The sequence below is a fragment of the Corvus kubaryi genome, unplaced genomic scaffold (assembly GCF_017639235.1).
Source record: "Corvus kubaryi isolate FWS band 111438036 unplaced genomic scaffold, C.kubaryi_AGA036_p1.0 37256, whole genome shotgun sequence".
NCBI classification, from domain to species: domain Eukaryota; kingdom Metazoa; phylum Chordata; class Aves; order Passeriformes; family Corvidae; genus Corvus; species Corvus kubaryi.
This window is the reverse complement of record NW_024581076.1, coordinates 22,619-41,424: the sequence shown is the minus strand read 5'-3', so window position 1 is coordinate 41,424 and position 18,806 is coordinate 22,619. Positions and strand designations below refer to the sequence as shown.

At 40.6% G+C, this 18,806-nt stretch overlaps 1 protein-coding gene across 1 annotated transcript in view; it reads left to right on the top strand.

Moving 5' to 3' along the window:
* Window positions 1-18,806, top strand: part of SLC36A4 (solute carrier family 36 member 4) — a 46,522-nt gene that overhangs the window by 5,442 nt on the left and 22,274 nt on the right. Inside the window, 7 exon segments of the mRNA XM_042023684.1 lie at window positions 2,976-3,099; window positions 3,822-3,912; window positions 4,918-5,006; window positions 7,158-7,253; window positions 8,439-8,523; window positions 17,131-17,358; window positions 18,062-18,160. Of these exon segments, the coding sequence (XP_041879618.1) occupies window positions 2,976-3,099; window positions 3,822-3,912; window positions 4,918-5,006; window positions 7,158-7,253; window positions 8,439-8,523; window positions 17,131-17,358; window positions 18,062-18,160 (812 nt within the window).

The window sequence follows — 18,806 nt, the reverse complement described above, 5'->3', positions numbered from 1 at the left end:
GTCTAAATCTATTCTTAAAGGACTACCTTTGGATCAGAAGTTGGGTCAGGAAGTTGGGAGAGAAAGTAAAATGGGATGTCTAAAATGTTCAGAGTCTTCTGTGTGTCATCTGGCTGCATGGTAAACAGTGTAAATGTGTGTATATGTCAAATGTTTCAGGTTGCAATGGAAGAAGAAAATTTTACTTTTCTCCCTTGACTGGGCAGTAGGTGATATCCACCAAAGCTGTTGGTCCTAAGGGTCATGCTAGTCCCTTGCTACTGCTAAATAAGAACCTTACTTGCTGCGTGTTGTCATTATTGTTTAGCATTACGAAGAGCATCCTACAAAATGTGATGGAGACAAATCTGGAAATTTTTTTTTTTCTAATATGTTATTGAAACTTATGTGATCACAGACTTGCATGCTTGTAGTTCGGCTTGTTCCTTCAGATTGTGACTTTAGAATCAATACGTTAAAGAATGAAAATCAGCCTAATCAACTGCTCACTAGGTGAAACTTCCTACTCCCTCTGATCCCTGAGGAGATAAATGTTGGTTCCAGAACTAGAGTATGCAGGTCTTTGTGAGCATCAAATGAGCCCCACAGGGACTCAGAGCTGAGGGGGATGATGGTTGTGGCATCCTCAAGAACTAGTCAGCACAGTGCTGTGGGAGCAGAGGGAAGGAACTTTGCTGCTCCTTCTTTTGATCAATTCACAGACTGTATTCCAGGTAGAGAAATGTGATGGAGTCCATCCTGACTTGTGTAATTAGACTATCACTGAGTATGAATTTTCTTTACAGTGTACTTGCTGGTTGAGCCTCTGACCTCTGGTTTTTGCTCTTGACTGGGCATCTTTGCTTCTGTCAAGTGCTTTCATTGCTGGCTTTCAGCTTTTCCGACATGAAACTTTGATGACCTCTTCGTGTTTTCAGGAGAGTTTGAGCCATATGATTTAATTTTAATGACTTGGATAAGCTGCCTTCTGCTTTGTAGGATTTTTACACATGTTCTACAGTTTTCTTTAGAAGTTTCTGTTGTTTAGCATTGGCTTCAGTGCCCTGCTGGTGGGTTAGACATCTCCAAGGTTTCATAAAAACCTTAATGATTTGTTTAATGGCTGTGGTGGGTTGACCCTGGCTGGATTCTGGGTGTCCACAAAAGCTACTGGAGAAAATATAACAAAATGCTTGTGGGTTGAGATAAGGACAGGGAGAGATCACTCGCCACTTACAGTCATGGGCAAAACAGACTTGACTTGGGTAAATTAATTGAATTTCTTACCAGTCAAATCAGAGCAGGGTAATGAGAAATAAGAATAAATCTAAAAAATCATCTCTCCCTTCTTTCCAGGTGATCAACTTCACCCATAATTTCTGTACTTCCTCCCCTCCACTGGTGCAGGGAGATGGGGAATGGGGGCTGCGGTTAGTTCATCACATGTTGTTTCTTCTCCTTCTTTCTCTTCGGGGGGAGGACTCCTCACACTCTTCCCATGTTCCAGTGTGGGTCCTTCCCATGTGAGACAGTCTTCCAGAAACTGTGTGTGTCCCCTACTGGGTCACAAACCTGCCAGCAAACCTGCTCCAAGCTTAGGCTTTTCTCTCCGTGGGGCCACAGGTCCTCTGCCAGGAGTCTGCTCCATCGTGGGCTTCCCCCGAGGTTACAGCCTCCTTTGGGCATCCCCCTGCTCTGGTGTGGGTCCCTCCAGGGGCTGCAGCTGGATCTCTGCTCCACCCTGCATCTCCATGGGCTGCAGGGGCACAGCTGCCTCATGAGGGGCTGCACCAGGGGCTGCAGGGGAATCTCTGCTCTGGCACCTGGAGCACCTCCTGCCGCTCCTTCTGCACTGACCGTGGGGTCTGCGGGGCTGTTCCTGTCACATATTCTCAGTCCACTCTCCAGCTGTTGCTGCTCTGCAGGTTTGTTTTCCCTTCTTAGCTATGTTATTGCAGAGGTGCTGCCACCATCACTGGTGGGCTTGGACTTGTCCAGCAAATCATCATGAAACCAGCTGACATTGGCTCTGTTGACATGGCGGAAGCTTCCAGCAGCTTGTCACAGAAGCTGCTCCTGTAGCCCCATCACTACCAAAACCTTGACACGAAATGGCTGCTTTGTAATGTAAATGTAAACGTGGTTTTTTTGTTTGTATGGGTTTTTTTTAATACAAAATGTTAACATCATAGGGATTTCTCTTTTTTTTTTGGAGAAAGTTACGGAAATTGGGACTTATTCAACATATTTTATGAATGGATACTGTGGTAGGCAAGTGTAGGGTAAATAATCTTTTTGCTCTTGGCAGGATTTGCTTTGCTTAACTGTAGTAATTTAAAATGGTTATAATTTCCTCAACATTAAAGTGGCATAAGCTGTTAGTTTTGCCTGAAAGGCAATTTTGTTCACTACTGACTGCTTGCTGTTACTTGGTGCTGTTATTTAGCTGGAGTTTTATGCCAGTTTAAAAAGGTTCATGAAATTGCAGGTTTCAAAGCATGCAGCCTGATTCCTGTGTTTTGGTTCTTTCTTCAATGAGTGGACATATTTTCTGTGAGATCTGTCTTACCGATCTGTTTTAGGATGGGGATGTGCCCTTGCTCACCACTGCTGAGTGCAGACTGAGTGTTTAATTCTGCAGTAGCTACCAGTGGTTAAGATGAATCTCATCCTTTTGTAATGATGAATGACTTTTCTGTTTTGCTTAATGTTGCATTAGCTTGCAAAATGATTTAAACCAGCGATATTTTCATGATAGAAAGTTGTTTTTCTTAATGAAAAACTGTCGTGTTTGGCCATAATAATAATGAGATGATGTTCCGCTTTAAAGAGAGAGGATATCCTGTGCAAGTTTGTGCTCCATGTATCTGCTTAAATCATCTTTATAGTTACGAACATGTTTAAACCTCATGGCCTGGGAAGTTTGAATCATGTTTTGCTTCTGAACTGTAAAAGCTTGTTTCTAATGCTAATGTAGTGTTAACTCTGTTGTACAGGCATGGAAGTAATGAAGCCTTTAATTGATGAAGAAGACTCAGATGGCATCTCAGATGAAGAGCATGAAAATACTTTCCTGCCGGTTAAGACGCATTACCAGCTTGAGAATGAAGAAAGCATTACGTATGTGTTAAGTATCCGCTTATTCAAATTTCTTGCCTCTGACTTGTTTCTTGTGAGCAGTTTACTGAACTCTGAAGGGGTTTTCTTGCACCTGCAGAAGAGTTTTGTGGTTATAAAAAAGGACTTTGCATAGTTCTCCCCAAAAGCAGCTCATTTTGAGTAGGTTCTCTGTTCTTTTGATGCAAACAATATACTGGCTATAAAATATTCCAAGGTTCCCATTTGTAAAGGAATTGGGATACTCAACATCCAAGTGCTGTTTAAAGAAGATTTTGAGAAGACTATGGAGATAACCTGTTTCGAAAGTTTCATTATAAAAGCTTGTGAAGGTTTTGGGTTTTCTTTCTTTGGATAAAGCTTTGGCTGACAGCATTGTGATTTGCAGCTGATGATTGTTTCGAATGTTACTGGTTTTAAAATGACATTGATAAAACTTGGTAATTTTGACTCTGAGGCAGGAGAACTATGAAATTTCTGAGAAATTAATATTTCATAAGCTGGAATAAAGACCTGAAGATCAGACGTGTGTGTTCTATTTGGGGGTGCTCACATGTACAGATGAATAAAAACACTATTTGCATGTGCTGCACTTTCTTTAAACTAGCTGGACCACTGTAAGTTGAAACTTGAAATTTATTACTTTATTATAGACAGAGGGTGTGGTTTTGTTTTTGCCATCTGCCCCATCTATGTGTACTTCTAATGTGACATTTTATCCTCAGGTTTATACAAACACTGACTCACCTCCTCAAGGGAAACATCGGAACTGGTCTTCTTGGTCTTCCGCTTGCGATAAAAAACGCTGGCATTGTGGTAATTCTTTTTTCATAGACTAGAAAAATCATCTAGAAAGATTTACAGACAAGGTCCTGAAAAACTAAAATCTCAATACTTATTGTTTGTCACTCCCATCTTAGTAGAGTTGTTTCTTCTCTTTAATTTGTTGAAATCAGTACTGAAGATTAAGATTTTTGTTGTTTTAAAGAAAATTACTCTTGCATGAATTGCATTTTTGCTTAGCCAAAGTGTTTTTCTGGTCCAAACAAAAACTTTGTGAGAAAGAAAGAAAGATTTTAATTTGCTCAGACTCCTATGATGTCTCATGGGAATTGTTTCTATGGGGTTGTCTTATCTTTGTCCAGACTTCTCTAGAGGCAGATTGTATGTTTTAGGATGAAGCATCAGCTTGTTAAATCAATCAAGTGTTTCTGCAGAAACAGGGTATAGCTCAGGTTGTTTATGGTAACAAACAATTGGTAACAAACAATGCATTTCCTAGGGCAGGGTAAATTTAATCAAATGAAATTTCATCTTATGACTAAATAATCCTGTAACTCCATAGCACAGGTTGTTAGTTTGAGAGTGAAAGTTACATGTGTGTAAGGCAAGTTCCTTCTGTGAAAACTTCTGGTCAAACTCCGGCTCTGAAACAAGTGATACAATTTGGTAATTATCTATAACTTGTAACTTTTACTGTCATTTCCACTTCAAAGTAGTTCAAACCACTGAATTGTGTAGTCTGTGCAGTCTTCTCTCTTGACCAACTTCTTTGGCAGCTGAAGCAGTTAGAGGAGTGAAGTACCCATTTGGTACTTGTGGCTTGATCGCCCCTGAACAGCCTTCTCTTAAGTTGTGAACTGAAACTAATGGATGCCATGAAACATCAGCAGCAACACCCCAGTGAGGGGGAAAAGTTTTTAGTTATTACTTTATTTGCTACAATGTGAAGCTTTTTTCGTGTAAAAATTTTTCCCCAGCATATTTTCATTAAATTTTCTGTATCTCCTGTGTTGTCCCTTTTTTTTTTTTCCATGCCAGGTTGGACCAATCAGCCTTGTGTTCATAGGAGTTATATCTGTTCACTGTATGCACATCTTGGTACGTTGCAGCCACTGTCTATGTCAGAGGTAAATGTGGAACTACTCATTCAGTTGCTGAGTTTGAGTATTATTTTTTTTCATTTCTCTTTTCTGTCTGTGATTTTCAGTCTACAAAGTATTCTGATGCTGCAGCAGTTTCTTCTGTCAGTTTAGAATCTTCTACTCAAATTCTTAGCGTGCACCTAGTAATGATAGCCATGCTTTGTGCAACTGTCTTGGTTTGAAAGACAGGTGTCTGCTAAGGAAGGCAGAAGCCTTCCTTGGAATGGCAGATGCAACCCCTTCCCTCCGAGTTATAATTTTGAAATCAAGGGCTTTTTTAGGCAAAGATGTGGGAAATAGGAATAACAGTTCTTTACTATTATCTATATAACCAGTCAAACAAACAGCAATAACTACGGCAGTAACAGCAAACAATCACAAACCCAGTCCCAGCCTTCTCGGCTGTCGGGCCCTTTCCCCTCGGGTGCAGTTCCGCTCGCAGCCGGCAGGGGCGCTGGCGGCTCCCGGTGAGCAGGGCAGGTGCGATGGTTCCCCCGCGGCTGCAGGGGGCGCTCCGGAGCGAGCTCGGGAAACACGTGGCACCGGTGCCCTGGGATCCCGGGAGGGATGGAACAAAGGCTTCACAAACCCCAGACGGCTGGCCCCGGTGTCCGGCCGGACCCTCGGGAACAACAGCCTGGAAGGGCAGGGACGAGCACAAATCCCGGATGGCAGACGCGATGTATCCAAGCGGGGAACCCCCCGGAGGTCTGGGAAGGCAGGGCGAGCAGGGCTACAACGCAGCGAAGGCTCGAAGCAGCGGCGGGGGCAGGGCAGCCACGGCCCGGCTCCCAGTGGGGCAGGGAGGGCGAGCTTGGGATCCCGGGGCTTCTCCAGCAGAAGGAAAAGCAGCCGAAGAAAGCAGCCTCCCTCTCTGTCCAACTGCGAACTCGGAGACCGACTGCCCACACACCCAGGTGAAAGAAAAGGAGCAGTCAGCTCTTCTGTTTTTCTTAAGTACCCAGCCATTTATTCCCGTAGCAACATGTATGGGCAAAATTCCTTTAACAGAAAAAAACCCCTAAAAACCAGGAGAGCTCCTAAAACCCCAACAGCAACACAGTGAAAAAACATATTTGTTCTCTGCTCTTATACAAAATGAGGTTGGTTTAACTTGTGTTGCCCAGTACCCTCTTCCCTGCTGGCTAATAATCAGGTTTTAACTCACTACAGTTTAGGTGCTTGTTTTCAGTCAGTTAGTCCTTCTTTTTATTCATAGCTTTATTCATAGCTTTGAAAAATGTATAATTTATAAATACCCCTTTAATAAGTACTTTATAGGAATAAAAGAAGTAAGAAATGCTGTCAATGTCTTTCGTGATTATATGTGAGCTCTGTCTCTGAATTGTGGCAACCTGATTCCTTGAAATTATAGTGGTGAAGGAATGTGTTAAAGTGATCCTAGTGAGCAGATAAACTGAATATTCCTCCAAGTGAGACGTGCAATACTGGGGGAAGCAGTAACTCAGATTTGACTGATAGAGTATTTTGATTAATAGTGACTTTCGTTAAACATTTTTATTGTACTGTCAGGTGTTAGAGAAGCAGTGGGAGGGTCTCATGTTTCAAAGTGCAATGAACTTTTGAACTGAGTAGAATCACGAAACTATTCATGTCCCTGTAGCTGGAAAATCTATTTTACCAAATTAATATGATACTGTACTTTGAACAGACCCTGTCATTCCTGAATTTTTCCTCTGTAGTTTTGAATGGTCTTTAAAGTTGATGAGTGAAATAAGATCATTGAATCAATTGTGGTTAACTGCTTGTGCAGCAAGAGTTGTTGAATTTTGTTTAAGTTCTTTGTGGCTTTTAGATTTGAGGTTAACTTCTTAAACTCATAAGAATATGATTTTGGAGTAATTATCAAAAAAAACCCTTGTTTTGTAAGAAACTCATTTAATACTGTTGAACTGGGGGGGAAGCAACACTGTGTTTCACATGCTTGTAGAGTGCTAAGTAGCCCTTCCTGGAGTATAGAAGCCCCAACCATATCTCTGAAGTTCAGCAGCAGCACAGTGTTGCCAGAGGTGACAACTTGTTATCATCATGGAAGACCAACAGCATTTTCATAGTAGGGTTCTAGGTCCTCCTAGTTTCTGATAACTCTGTTCTTCCTTTACTTTTTGATCTCAGGATGAAGAAGTCCTCACTGGGATATAGTGATACAGTTAGCTGTGCAATGGAAGTGGGGCCCCTGACTGCGCTTCAGAAACGAGCTTCTTGGGGCCGGTATGTTTGAATTAGAATTTAATTGAGGAAATTAATTTTTTTTAAGTTAATGGCTGCACTTGGAATGATTAGGAGATTTCCATTTTACTAAGATGTTACCTTCCTTAAAAATGCTTTTATGCAGTGTTATTTGTTATTTCCTGGTGCCAGCTAGTAGTTGTGAGATGGGAGGATGTGTGACTCTATTAGGCATTTCAATTTTCAGTTCTACAGGAGCTCTGAAGAAAAAGAATTTTGTTTAGTGATATAGGAAGAGATGTGTTGTAACCAGAAGTGCATCCTCTATTGTCTAATGTAGTGAAGTAGTTTAAGTTTTCATTCTCTTTTCCCAGCATTTCTCTGCATTGCAGGTTGACACTGCAAATGTTAATTACTTTAATATATGTGCTCTGAAAGGAAGCAAAACAATTCTTTGATTCCTGTTTAGATATAACATACAAATAATGGAGAAATACTTACTATTTTTGCAATAATGACATGAAGATATAAATGACTTGTGTCTGTTAAATATTTTATCCCTCTTTACGTAAAATACATTATTTTTTCTTTGCCAATTGTTGCTGTTTGTAGAGTTTATGGTACTGACTGCAGAGTAGTGAAATTCCAAATCTGAAACAGGCATGTTGTTCAGCATTAGTTTAAAATGGTTTTTACCTCACTCATGGAAGAATTTTTTATATTCCTGTTATTTTCAAGGATGCAGCATCTTGCTAGTGAGCTAGTGTTTTAAGATCTTTTGTGATAACTTTGTAGGAATGGAGTAGAGCTCAATTAGAGGGAAAATCGGTTTGTTTGGATAGATAATGACAATTTTCTATTGCACCAAAGAGTGACAAGCCTCAAGTGGCAATTGGGTCTCCAGAGACTCTGTGCTGCAGCAAATCTGTTCTCTGGGGCAGATCTCTGCTCTGTGCTTGTCTCTAGCAGAGTTTCATTACAGTCTGTCCTCAGGCCACCTCTGTGTATCGCTTTTTTCAAGCACAGTCTGAGCCACAGTGTTCTTTCTGTAAACACCACCCAGGTTTGACATAGGAGGAACATGCAGTGCACAGCTTGTGAGATTAATGTGCCATTTGAATCTAGCATTTTGACTACTCTGAACAGGAGCAGGAGTTGTGTATTAGGTAGCAATGGGTTAATAGTTTGGATTTTAAGTATAATGTATGTTTGTTTTTTCTTCCTCAGGTGTATTGTGGACTTTTTCCTAGTGATAACACAGCTGGGGTTTTGTGCCGTTTATGTTGTGTTCTTGGCAGAAAATGTGAAACAAGTGAGTAATGCTGCCATATGGAAGCAGTTATGGGTTTAGATTCATTTTTCCTCACTTTATTTCCTATAAAGCTTTTGGTAAAAAGGGGCAATGGGCAAGGTGAACTAAATTCAGATCTTGTGAAAGTGTATATTTCCTTCTGACTTGTTTGTTGAATTTAAAAATTAATTGTGGAAATGATGGAAAATAAGGCATAAACTCGTCTAGGAGCCAGTTGCTCCAGAATTTTTTTTTTTTATCTCTAGGCTTTCTGCTGACTTCCTTTTTTTTCCCCCCAACATCCTGGACATATTATCCTTTTCAAGTAACTGGAATTTCTTTTTTGGTACTTGTTTAGTCTCTTCTATTCACAGGATCCACTGTATCTAAATGAATCCTGATTTTTTTGCAAAAAATGCCTGACATTGAAATTTCCACAGCTTCCTCAGTAGTCAGTTCCAGTGCTTTCTTTATCTGTTAGACAGCTGCTTCTTTGTAGAAGCTTCAAATTTCTTACTGATATTGTAAGTTCTTTATTTCTTGTTCTAGCTAGAAGTAATTTATTCTTTTCTATTTGTGGACGCCTTTTCTATTTTTGAATATTTTTATCCTGTCTCCCCTCTATCTAATAGAGGGGAGACATGATATAATTTTAAAATTGTTTTTGCTCTTCTGTGAACTCTTTGCATTTGGTCACATCTCTTTCTTTCAAGTTTTATCCCTGAATTGCGTAAGTCAACTAAACATTGCAAATGGATCACCACAACCACAAATGCCTTTACACATCGCATTGCAATCCCCAAACCTTTCAGTAAAACCCGGCTACCCCTTTTCTTCCCTACAGCCATCCATCACTGACAAAAGCAAACAAAACCACGCCTGTCACTTTTGTGACAGCTGCTCCTGCTTTCATTCACCTGCTTTGTCTCTTGTTCTCCAGTCCTTCTAAGCTCTTTCTCATAGGGGGATTCTGTTGATGGGGTCCCTGGTGGGTGTTGTTCCCTCCTCTGGGCACACTGGGAAGTTGCAGTCAGCAGTTTGTGTGTCTGAGCATGTGGTCCATGGAGGGTCAGCTGGCACAGGATGGATGCTCAAACACAGGCATGTTGAGCATGTGGTGCTTGCTCTTCCATGGGCTTTTTATGATTCTAGGACTCTACCAGAGTGCTGTGTTGTGTTTTCTGCTCTGGAGACTATGATTAGTCAGTTGTCATAAAGATAATGAGTCTGAGTCTGGGCCTGTGTCTGTACAAGCACTGGTGAGGCAGCACCTCGAGTTCTGTGTCCAGTTCTGGGCCCCTCACTTCAAGAAAGACATTGAGGTGCCAGAGTGAGCCCAGAGAAAGGCAGTGGGGCTGGGAAGGAGTCTAGAGAGTAAGTCATATGAGGAGTGACTGAGGGAGCTGGGAGTGTTAAACTTGGAGAAAAGGAGGCTCAGGACTGACCTTACTACTCGGTACAACTACCTGAAAGGACAGTGTAGCCAGGTGGGGCTTGGCATCTTCTCCCAGACAACAAGTGGCAGGATGAAAGGACATAGCCTGAAGCTGTGCCAGGGAAGGCTTGAGGTTGGACATCAGGAAGAATTTCTTAATGGAAAGTGTTGTTAAGCGCTGGAACAGACTACACAGGGAGGTGGTGGAATCACCAGAAACGCCTGGATGTGGCACTCAGTGCCATGGTCTAGTTGACAAGGTGATGATCAGTCAAAAGGTTGGACTCAGTGATCTTGGGGATCTTTTCCAGCACAAAATTTCTGTGGTTCTCCGATTCTATGTATGTTCCTGTAATTAGTGAAGTGAGGAATAAGGTACGGTAGGTTGCTAAGCATTAATCATCCATTCTTATTCTACTCATAAGGTAGGCAACAGGTGCCTTGGCGTAGCTTACCTTAATTTAATTAGGAAGAAGAGTGTCCCTTTGGGCAGTAAGCACATAGAAGATAGTTTGGTTTTTTTTCATTCCATCATAGATGAGTATTTATATTGTATTTAAGAAGTGTTTCAAGTTCTGTGGATGAAGATCCGTATAGATGAGGCAAATTTGTGTATTTGGAAGCTGGGTACTCTGTAATTTGTATCTTGTAAGGGACAAAAAATATCCCAGCCTTTAAAACTACAGTCCTACCATCAGAATGTGTCTCAATAGTTAAAAATCCTATCTGATGTCCTTTTGCTGGCCTTCTGAAACAAGATTTTTAATGCATCCTTTGTAATGTAAGGTTGAATTAAAATCTTTCTTATCAAATATTTACCTGATGAACTGATTATGTATGTGCTGTGGCCTTAGGCAAAAGATGAGACTGAATACTTGCTGACCTTGGCTTTTGTAGATTTGTGAAAAAAAAAATCCCTAAAACCTTATTCAGAAAACATGTTGCTTTCTTGAGGAAGAATTGAAAGCTCTTACAGGAAAGCAACTGCTGCAAAAGCAGTAGCTGCAGAGACCTATAACGTGGACCCTATGGATGGATTAAATGCATTAGCAATTCAGAAGTTCCACTTCCAAATGTACTTGATTTGGACTGCTCTGTGCTTGCTCTTCTGTGAGGGAGAAGTCTGTTTTCTTCCTGGCAACTTTCTATTGCAGAAATCAGTCCCGTAGAGGGCACCAAAGAACAAAAATTGGTACAGCCTTAAATCTCTAATGATTGGGGTAGTGAAAGGATGGGGAGGGTGAACAGAGGGAGTGGGGGGTGGGAAGGGGAGAACTAAGATAAAGGAAAAACATAGTAAAAATGCTATTAATGGCGCACCTTGACCAATATATCTGCATTATAATCTGTACTTTGCTGATCATATTTACATGTTGGTGTGTGCAAATTAAACCCACCGAAACTGGGGGAAACTTCCACTGAGATTTTTCTGCATTGCATTAGTATTTTCCAGACACTGTGCTACAAGATCCTATTTTCAGTTGTATTGAATGTCAAGTCAAGCTTTTCCTAAAGAATATTTTCCAGGAGCACCAAAAAAACTTAGACTGGTGACAAAAGTTCTGGTTAACTCTGGCAGGATGTAATAAGAGGCTTATGGATGAAAGTATTTCAGATTGGAGAAGAACAGTAAAGCTGGAACAAAAATCTTGAGGGCTGACTGCAGCAAATCTAGAGAAGGAACACACAGGGATGGGAAAAATAACCTGTGCTCAAAAGGGCATGGTCCCCTTTCATGCCATAGTTACTTGGCGTTTCCTGCTTGGACAGCAGAAGACCCTACGTCAAGAGTCTTGTCATTTCAGTAGAATCATAGACTTGTTAAGGTTGGTTTCGCAACAATTATCAAGACCAGCCGTTAATCCAACACTGCCACGTTCAACACTAAACCATGATCCCAAGTGCCACATCCACACTTTAAAGGGTGATGATTCCAACACTTTCCTGGGCAACTTATTCCAGTGCCTGGGCACCCTTTCAGTGAAAGAAGATGTATCAATTTTCTTATGAATGTTTGCTGAGTTCTCCGGAAAAGTGTCCTCTTTCATTGTTTGCTGATAAAGCTAAGAAATGAAAATTTCTTGCTTTTTGTGAGCTTTTTTTTTAGATCTTTAGCACCCTGAAGATGACTTATTGGTAGCAGGAATGTAGTGGAATTCTGATTTTTTTTCCCATTTTTTTAGGGAAAAAACTCACAAAACTTGGGAAATTGTGCTTAATCATATAACTGGATGTGTTAAAAATGTTGCAAAGTACAATAGTAAGTAGTAATGAAGTGCCAGAACTAAATGAACTGTGAAACATTTATTTGGCCTGTTCGTGCCAAATTACAGGGTTATCTCTCTGATAACATACTGATTTTGTGCCAGATCTGGGCTTGTATAATGCACTGGCTGTTGCTCTGAGCTGAGTAAGGAAGAAATTAGGAGGAACCAGTGAGTTCAAGGACTGCTGTTTTGAGCTCACTAGATGTTGAGAAGTCCATAAAATTGCATGACAGAAAGAGTGTTTTGGGATACAGGCAAGGAAGTGGTCTCAGTTGAAGAGACTAAGGAAATGGAATTATTTCTTGCTTCTGAGATAGTTCCCATAAGAAGGAAGCGTGTTCATTAGTTGAACTGAATTTTTTGCAGCCTCTAATTGTGCATTAGTTTTCTGAGTGGAGAAGGAACATGGTAACTAGATTTGCACAAGTGTTTGATCTTCCTGGATTTAGCTGAAGCTGGTGGACACTGTGCTTGGACTGTGTAAATGAGTGAAACAAACTGTTTCAGACATCACACCAGCATGGTAAGTTAACGCTTGAATAACTGAAGTGACTCCTGGTGTAGTCTTGTGTCTGGGGACATCACTATGCCTAGTGACTTCAGTGGCTATGTGCTTCCTTTCTAGAACCATAATGATATTTCCTCGTGTGGTTTAGGGAAATATTTGACACTTCAGATCATGTTGCGTTGTTCAGGACAAAGACAATTGTGTTCAGGACAAAGGCATCGAGTGTTGGCTGTTCCTCGCTCAGCATGACTGCCATATGCAGTTATGCACCTAGAGAGAGAGCAGTAGGAGATGGAAAATGATTATTGTTCAGAGCAGAAATCTGAGGTAATATTGTTCCTAATATTTAGGAGACTAGGTTAAATAGTTGTTAGTCCATCCTAACACAATCAGCAATAAATTTGTGACGAACTAAACAGCATATGAAAAAGTTTAAAAACCCCAAATTCTTCCTGCTGTTTTGTATTTTGGTACTTTTGGAACAGTTTTAAGTGTTGTCTGATCAATTTTTAAAAGCAAAATTTAGGAAAACACTTTCAAAGTCATGGTGATGTTAGCCCTCACCTGAACAAGTTAGTATAATCTCATCTTCGTTAGAGTTTTCCTTTGTTACTCTCTGCTGTCAAATCTCCCACAGCCAATTGCTCCACTCTAAGAGGGAGAGTAGTGATCCTTACTTTCTATAACTTTTGCATTTTACTTTCCGATTCAGCCTTCTTTGACCTGTCAGTAACTCTTGCCTGTTTAGTTCTCCCACAAGATTAATCCTTGTTGGATCCTATTTGGTATGCCTCTTCTGAGTCCATGTGCAGCATCACGATTTTTTCACGTCTCGAAATCCACCTTTAGGGGATATTTCCTCTGGTCTTGCCTAAGCCCACAAGTGGTACTGCTCTGACTGGTGTTGTTAAAGCTGCTCTCTTGATGTGACATTGATTTAAAGGTAGATATGTCCAAAAAGGGGAAGAAACTGTGTTCTCCTGTGCTCTTTTATCAGTACAACTGTGTCCATAACATGAATCTGAATTTGTACATGATGAGAAAGCACTACGTGCTACTTTGAATTTAGCAAGTTTTTCCATGCTGTCTTTGACAATATCCTTGTATCCAAGTAAGTTTGTTATGGTCTGGATGAAGGGATGGATGGATGGATGGACGGACAACTAGCTGCAGAGAATAAAAAGCTGTTTGTATGGTCAGATTCAGAGAGTAGTGGTCATGATCATGAGCCAGCAGTGTGCCCTGGTAGCAAAGGAAAGCAACAGCATCCCAGGCTGTATGAACAGAAGAATTGCTGGTAGATGGAGGGAAGTGATTGTCATCCTTTACTTCCCATTTGTTAGACCATATATAGAACACTCTTCCAGTATTGAATCCTCAATACTGGAATGCCATTGACAGACTGAAGTGAGTTTAGGGGAGGCTGCTGAAATGGTTGGGGCTGAAGAACTTGTCCTCTGAGGGCTGGGAAAACTGGGCTTGTTCAGCTTGGAGAAGTGGCTTTTGGAGGACTTAAGATCAGCCCCCCAGGACTGCAAAGGGTTTGTCTAGAAAATGAAGCCAAGTTCTGTACTGAGGTCAAATGGGAAGGCAAGAGAAAATGGTCAAAAAACATACAAGAAATAGGTACCTCTCGTAGCTCAGACTAAAGACAGCTGTGACTGCAAATCCGGTTAATGTACAATAGTAATCTGGACTGAGCAGGTCCAGAATTTCATTATTTGTATTTTTTTAAAAATTTTTTCCCCTTCCCAGCTAGAATGTCTTTGATGCCCTGTCTTCTTTCTTTAAACTGCATTTCAAGGAACAGGACCTGCTACAGGCTCCTACAAGTCATGAAGTTTTTGAGAATCCATTTGGCCTCCATTTCGTTCTCCAGTGAATTCTGGAGCAGGGAACAATGTAGGGAGAAGGGTTACCGTGCTTACAATATCATCAAGCGGTTTATGGTGTTGTGGTTTATTGCAGAAATATAACTATCTAAAAGGTGCAAATGGGAGGTGGGAAGGTGGGGCCAGGGAGGCACAGTCTGACAATTTTAGTCAGCTGTGTTTTGCTGATTGTGCATCAGTATCCATTCCCCTGATGGAGGTTGTGGAGAGTTTGTGTGTAGCTGTAGTATGTTCTTTCTCTGTGCTTTCCTCTGTGTTCTTGTGAAAGTAAAAGGCAGATAATTATTAAGGCTATTTTGTGTGACTACACCTACCTAACACAATGTGGAGATGTGATCTCATCACACACAGCCATCAGGGTAGCTGATCACAATAGACCAAAATTTGAATGAAATTTTATGGAGTATTGTACATTGCATTTTCCAGCTGCATTAGCCAGTAAACTCTGGTTGAATGCCTAGTTGGAATTTGGTGGTGGTAATAGGAAAAAAAATATTTCTGACTTCAGGCACTTTCTATTGGGGTTTGTGTATACTAAGGGAATGCCTCTGTCTTTAAGGGAAAACTGAAGTGTTTGAATGATTGCAATTATTTGAGTAGAAGCTGGTTTATACTGTGGTATTGCAAAAATGTGGTTTAGAACCTGAACTGTATCTTGCCTGCTAATTTTTTGTTTGGTTTGGGTTTTTTAAGGAATACATGTTTTATTTCTTTTTTTTCTAATAGCTCATCAGGCTACAGATATTTGTACAAATTGAGGACGCACTGGGCTAAATATTTATTGTAGCAGAGAGTTTATGTGCTCAAATCACACTGTGATTCTTAGAAGCTCTTTTACATGTCCTTGTGTGCAGAACACCTCTGGCTTCCTGCAAATGCATGCGAGCAAGTAAACACACAAGACCTGTTAAAGTGAAAGGCCTAAAGTGCTTGTTCTGTATTTTTGTTTTAAGTATGGTGGGAAAGCAGGAAACTTCCACAGAGAGCTTTATTTCATGTGGCATTAGGGAAGTAATTTGGTTAAGTGTTTGACTTACTACTTGGCAAAGTTGAGTTATTGTAGCTGTGTGAATTCAATTCTAAATGTAATTAGATCTTCTTTGTAGCTTTCTGAAAATGATATCTTAATGAAAACTAACAGATGTTAAATGTCTTGCAAGTGACACTTTAGATTCTTGTAAGGTAGAAACCATCAGTGTTTCCATGATGACCAGTGACTCTTTTCATATAAAATGAGATTTCTGGAAAACATGCGGTTGCAGAATTGTATCATTGAGCTTTTCCTTTTTCATAGTGGAAAAAAAAAAGCACAGTGCTTTTGGTTACAGACAAAATAGTTTTAAGTTTATTCTTTCTTCCTGAATTTGTGGATTGTTTGAAACAATGGAAATCAAGTGAGTTATTTCAGTTATGTATCAGTTTAGCATTTTTGTTTGTCTCTGTGCTATAAGGAATTTAATTTTTTTTTCACTGTCTAGGTATTTTGTAGCCATCAAGCCAAAGGCTTCATGCAGCGTGAGTAGATTAAGTACAGTCATAGGCTGATTTGTAAGATGGTGAATGCAATGGTAGGGAAGGAAGGGGTACCTAAGGGAAACAACATGATGAGATTTAAAACAAATTGAACTGTTATCATTTTGCAGCAAGCAGAATAACCACCAGCTCTGGATGTTTTGATTGTGGTTTGCACACAGCACAGATGGCTGTGTACATTTCCACAAAATAAATTTTTGGCAGTTGAAGCCACACTGACTTTTTCCCAAAAGAAGCCATGAGAGTCATGAGTAGTCCCAAACTCAATATTCTGATTTGCACTACAGGCAAGTATTATAATGTTATGTACAAAAAAACCTAATGAACTGTCACATTGTGTGCTACTGTTAATTTATAGGCATTAATTTGTATCAGTTTAATAGATACAGGACTCAACTCTGTCAGAGCTTCTGGTTTTTAGAGTTGAGTTCATGTTCATTAATAAAAAAGTGAAGAGTGAAAAAAATTATTTTGAATTAAATGAAAGACAGGCATGTTCATATTCTAACATTATTTTGTATGTATGCTGCTATGATGTGCATGGTGAAGGCATAAGGCTGTTAGGCACTGAACTCAGGTGCAATAGCATTTTATCATCTAACTCCCTTACTCTCCCTAGGAAAAGTCAAACTCTTAAGATTTAGGCCCAGATCTGTCTTGCTTGCTTCCAGTTTACCAAACTCTCCCTTTCTGAAAGGAATCTGATCTAAACTGCACGTGTAAATTTCCTCTTTAGTCAGTGGTGGGATAATGATGCTTTCAAGCCCGGATTTCATCATTTGCCTTAAGTGTGAAACACTTGTGTAGAAGTGCCTTGTCTTCCTCTCTGCACTGAGAGTACACGTACAGGGATCTCAAAATTCCTGTCACTCACCAGGTGAAGCAGAGGGACAAATTTCCCTATAGGAAAACAGCAATGTGACCATATACTCACTGCTACCACTGTTTAACATTTGGTTTTGTTTGTTTGTTTGTTTGTTTGTTTTAATAAAGGTCCATGAAGGATTCTTGGAAAGTAAGATTGCTCCCATGAATGGTAGTGCCACTGGCAGTTCCTCTGAGAAAAGGAATACTGATTTACGAGTATACATGCTGTGCTTCCTACCATTCCTGGTCCTCCTGGTCTTCATTCGTGACCTTAAGAACCTGTCCTTGCTTTCATTGCTTGCCAATCTGTCCATGGCTGTCAGCCTGGTAATTATTTACCAGTATATTGTTAGAGTGAGTATAAAAAAGTTTACTATCTGTTTTTTCCAGTGTGGCAAGTTATGTTTGTTGCATGTAGCAGTTGGTTTCTGATAGATAGACACTGACTGACAGTTTCTGAAAGGCAGCAGTATCTTGTATTTGAGGCATCTTAATTTTAGATAATAAAAATATGTCTTTTGATGAGTGGGAAGTGGAGCATGGGGAGGAAGGCAATGAGAGATATTGGCTGGCAAGGAGGCAGGAGAAGTTCTGAAAAAAAATTTGGGTAAGAGCAATTAATCATTCTGCAGGACTTCGGCTTGTATTAAAGAGATGTTATTTTAGTGTCCCTCATGGTTATGAAGAATATCTGTGCAGTACAAAAGCAGGTTAGAAAGAGCAGTACACTAAGAAGTTTGCAGAAGATAAGATTTAAGATGTGCACTTTTCCCTTCTGTTTTAATTCATGCTCCCGCATGCACACCAGTGTGATACTTTAAATGTGAAAATACCTAGTGACAGTGATAGAACCTAGAATAAATACATCTGCAAGTTTCTGTGTGGGAAGGTGGCTATAAATGTGTATAAAGGACTAAGTTTGGGAGGAAAACCAGGGATTGTAAATAGCAACGTATACACCACTGTCGACATGTACTGAGTTTTCTTTCATATAGCATAATACATCAATCAAAATTGTAGGAAGAGCTAATGCACTGTTTTGCTTTGTTTTCTTCAGGATATAGCAGATCCTCGAAAACTGCCTTCTATGGTTGGCTGGAAGAAATACCCACTGTTTTTTGGGACTGCAGTATTTGCTTTTGAAGGAATTGGTGTGGTAAGTGCTTTTTACTGACTTTTCAGAATCACTGGCTCTATGCTGGGGATACAGGCAGTTTTACTCCTGTCGTTATTTTCTTGGTTTTGTTGAAGCACTAATCTCCTGTGTTGGTATGAAAGGGATTAATTTGTCTGGTCAAATAAGGCAAAAGTTGTGGACACAACATCCCCATCATTTGGATGCTTAGCCCCCTCCCAAATTGCAAAAATGCCTTTAGTCCCAAATAGTTAATGTCAGGAAAATCCACAAACGCCAGAGGTTTATGTCCAAAAAGGAGACAGAGGAGTCCTGTGACTTTATTTGAATAAAGGAGGGAGTCGACTGGGGCACACGCCCGCGGGGTTTTCTCTCTCAAGGTTTTGGAGGGCGCAGCCTCCTTTTATCGCAACTCCTGGCCTCATGTCACCCTCTTCCTTTCCCCACTGGCTGAGGTACTAGGAAGGTACAGCCTTCCCGAACTGCCTACCCCATATTCCCCCGTTGAACCTACTGTTTTACCCCAAAGTGCAGAAGCCCAGGCTTGTGCAGGCCCTTGTCTGTTTCAGGAGCCAAGCTGAGTGGGCTCTGCAACAAACTGGCTGCCCAAAGTTAGTAGAGACATTAAGACCCATTTCAAAGATGTTACCCATACCTTCACCCATCA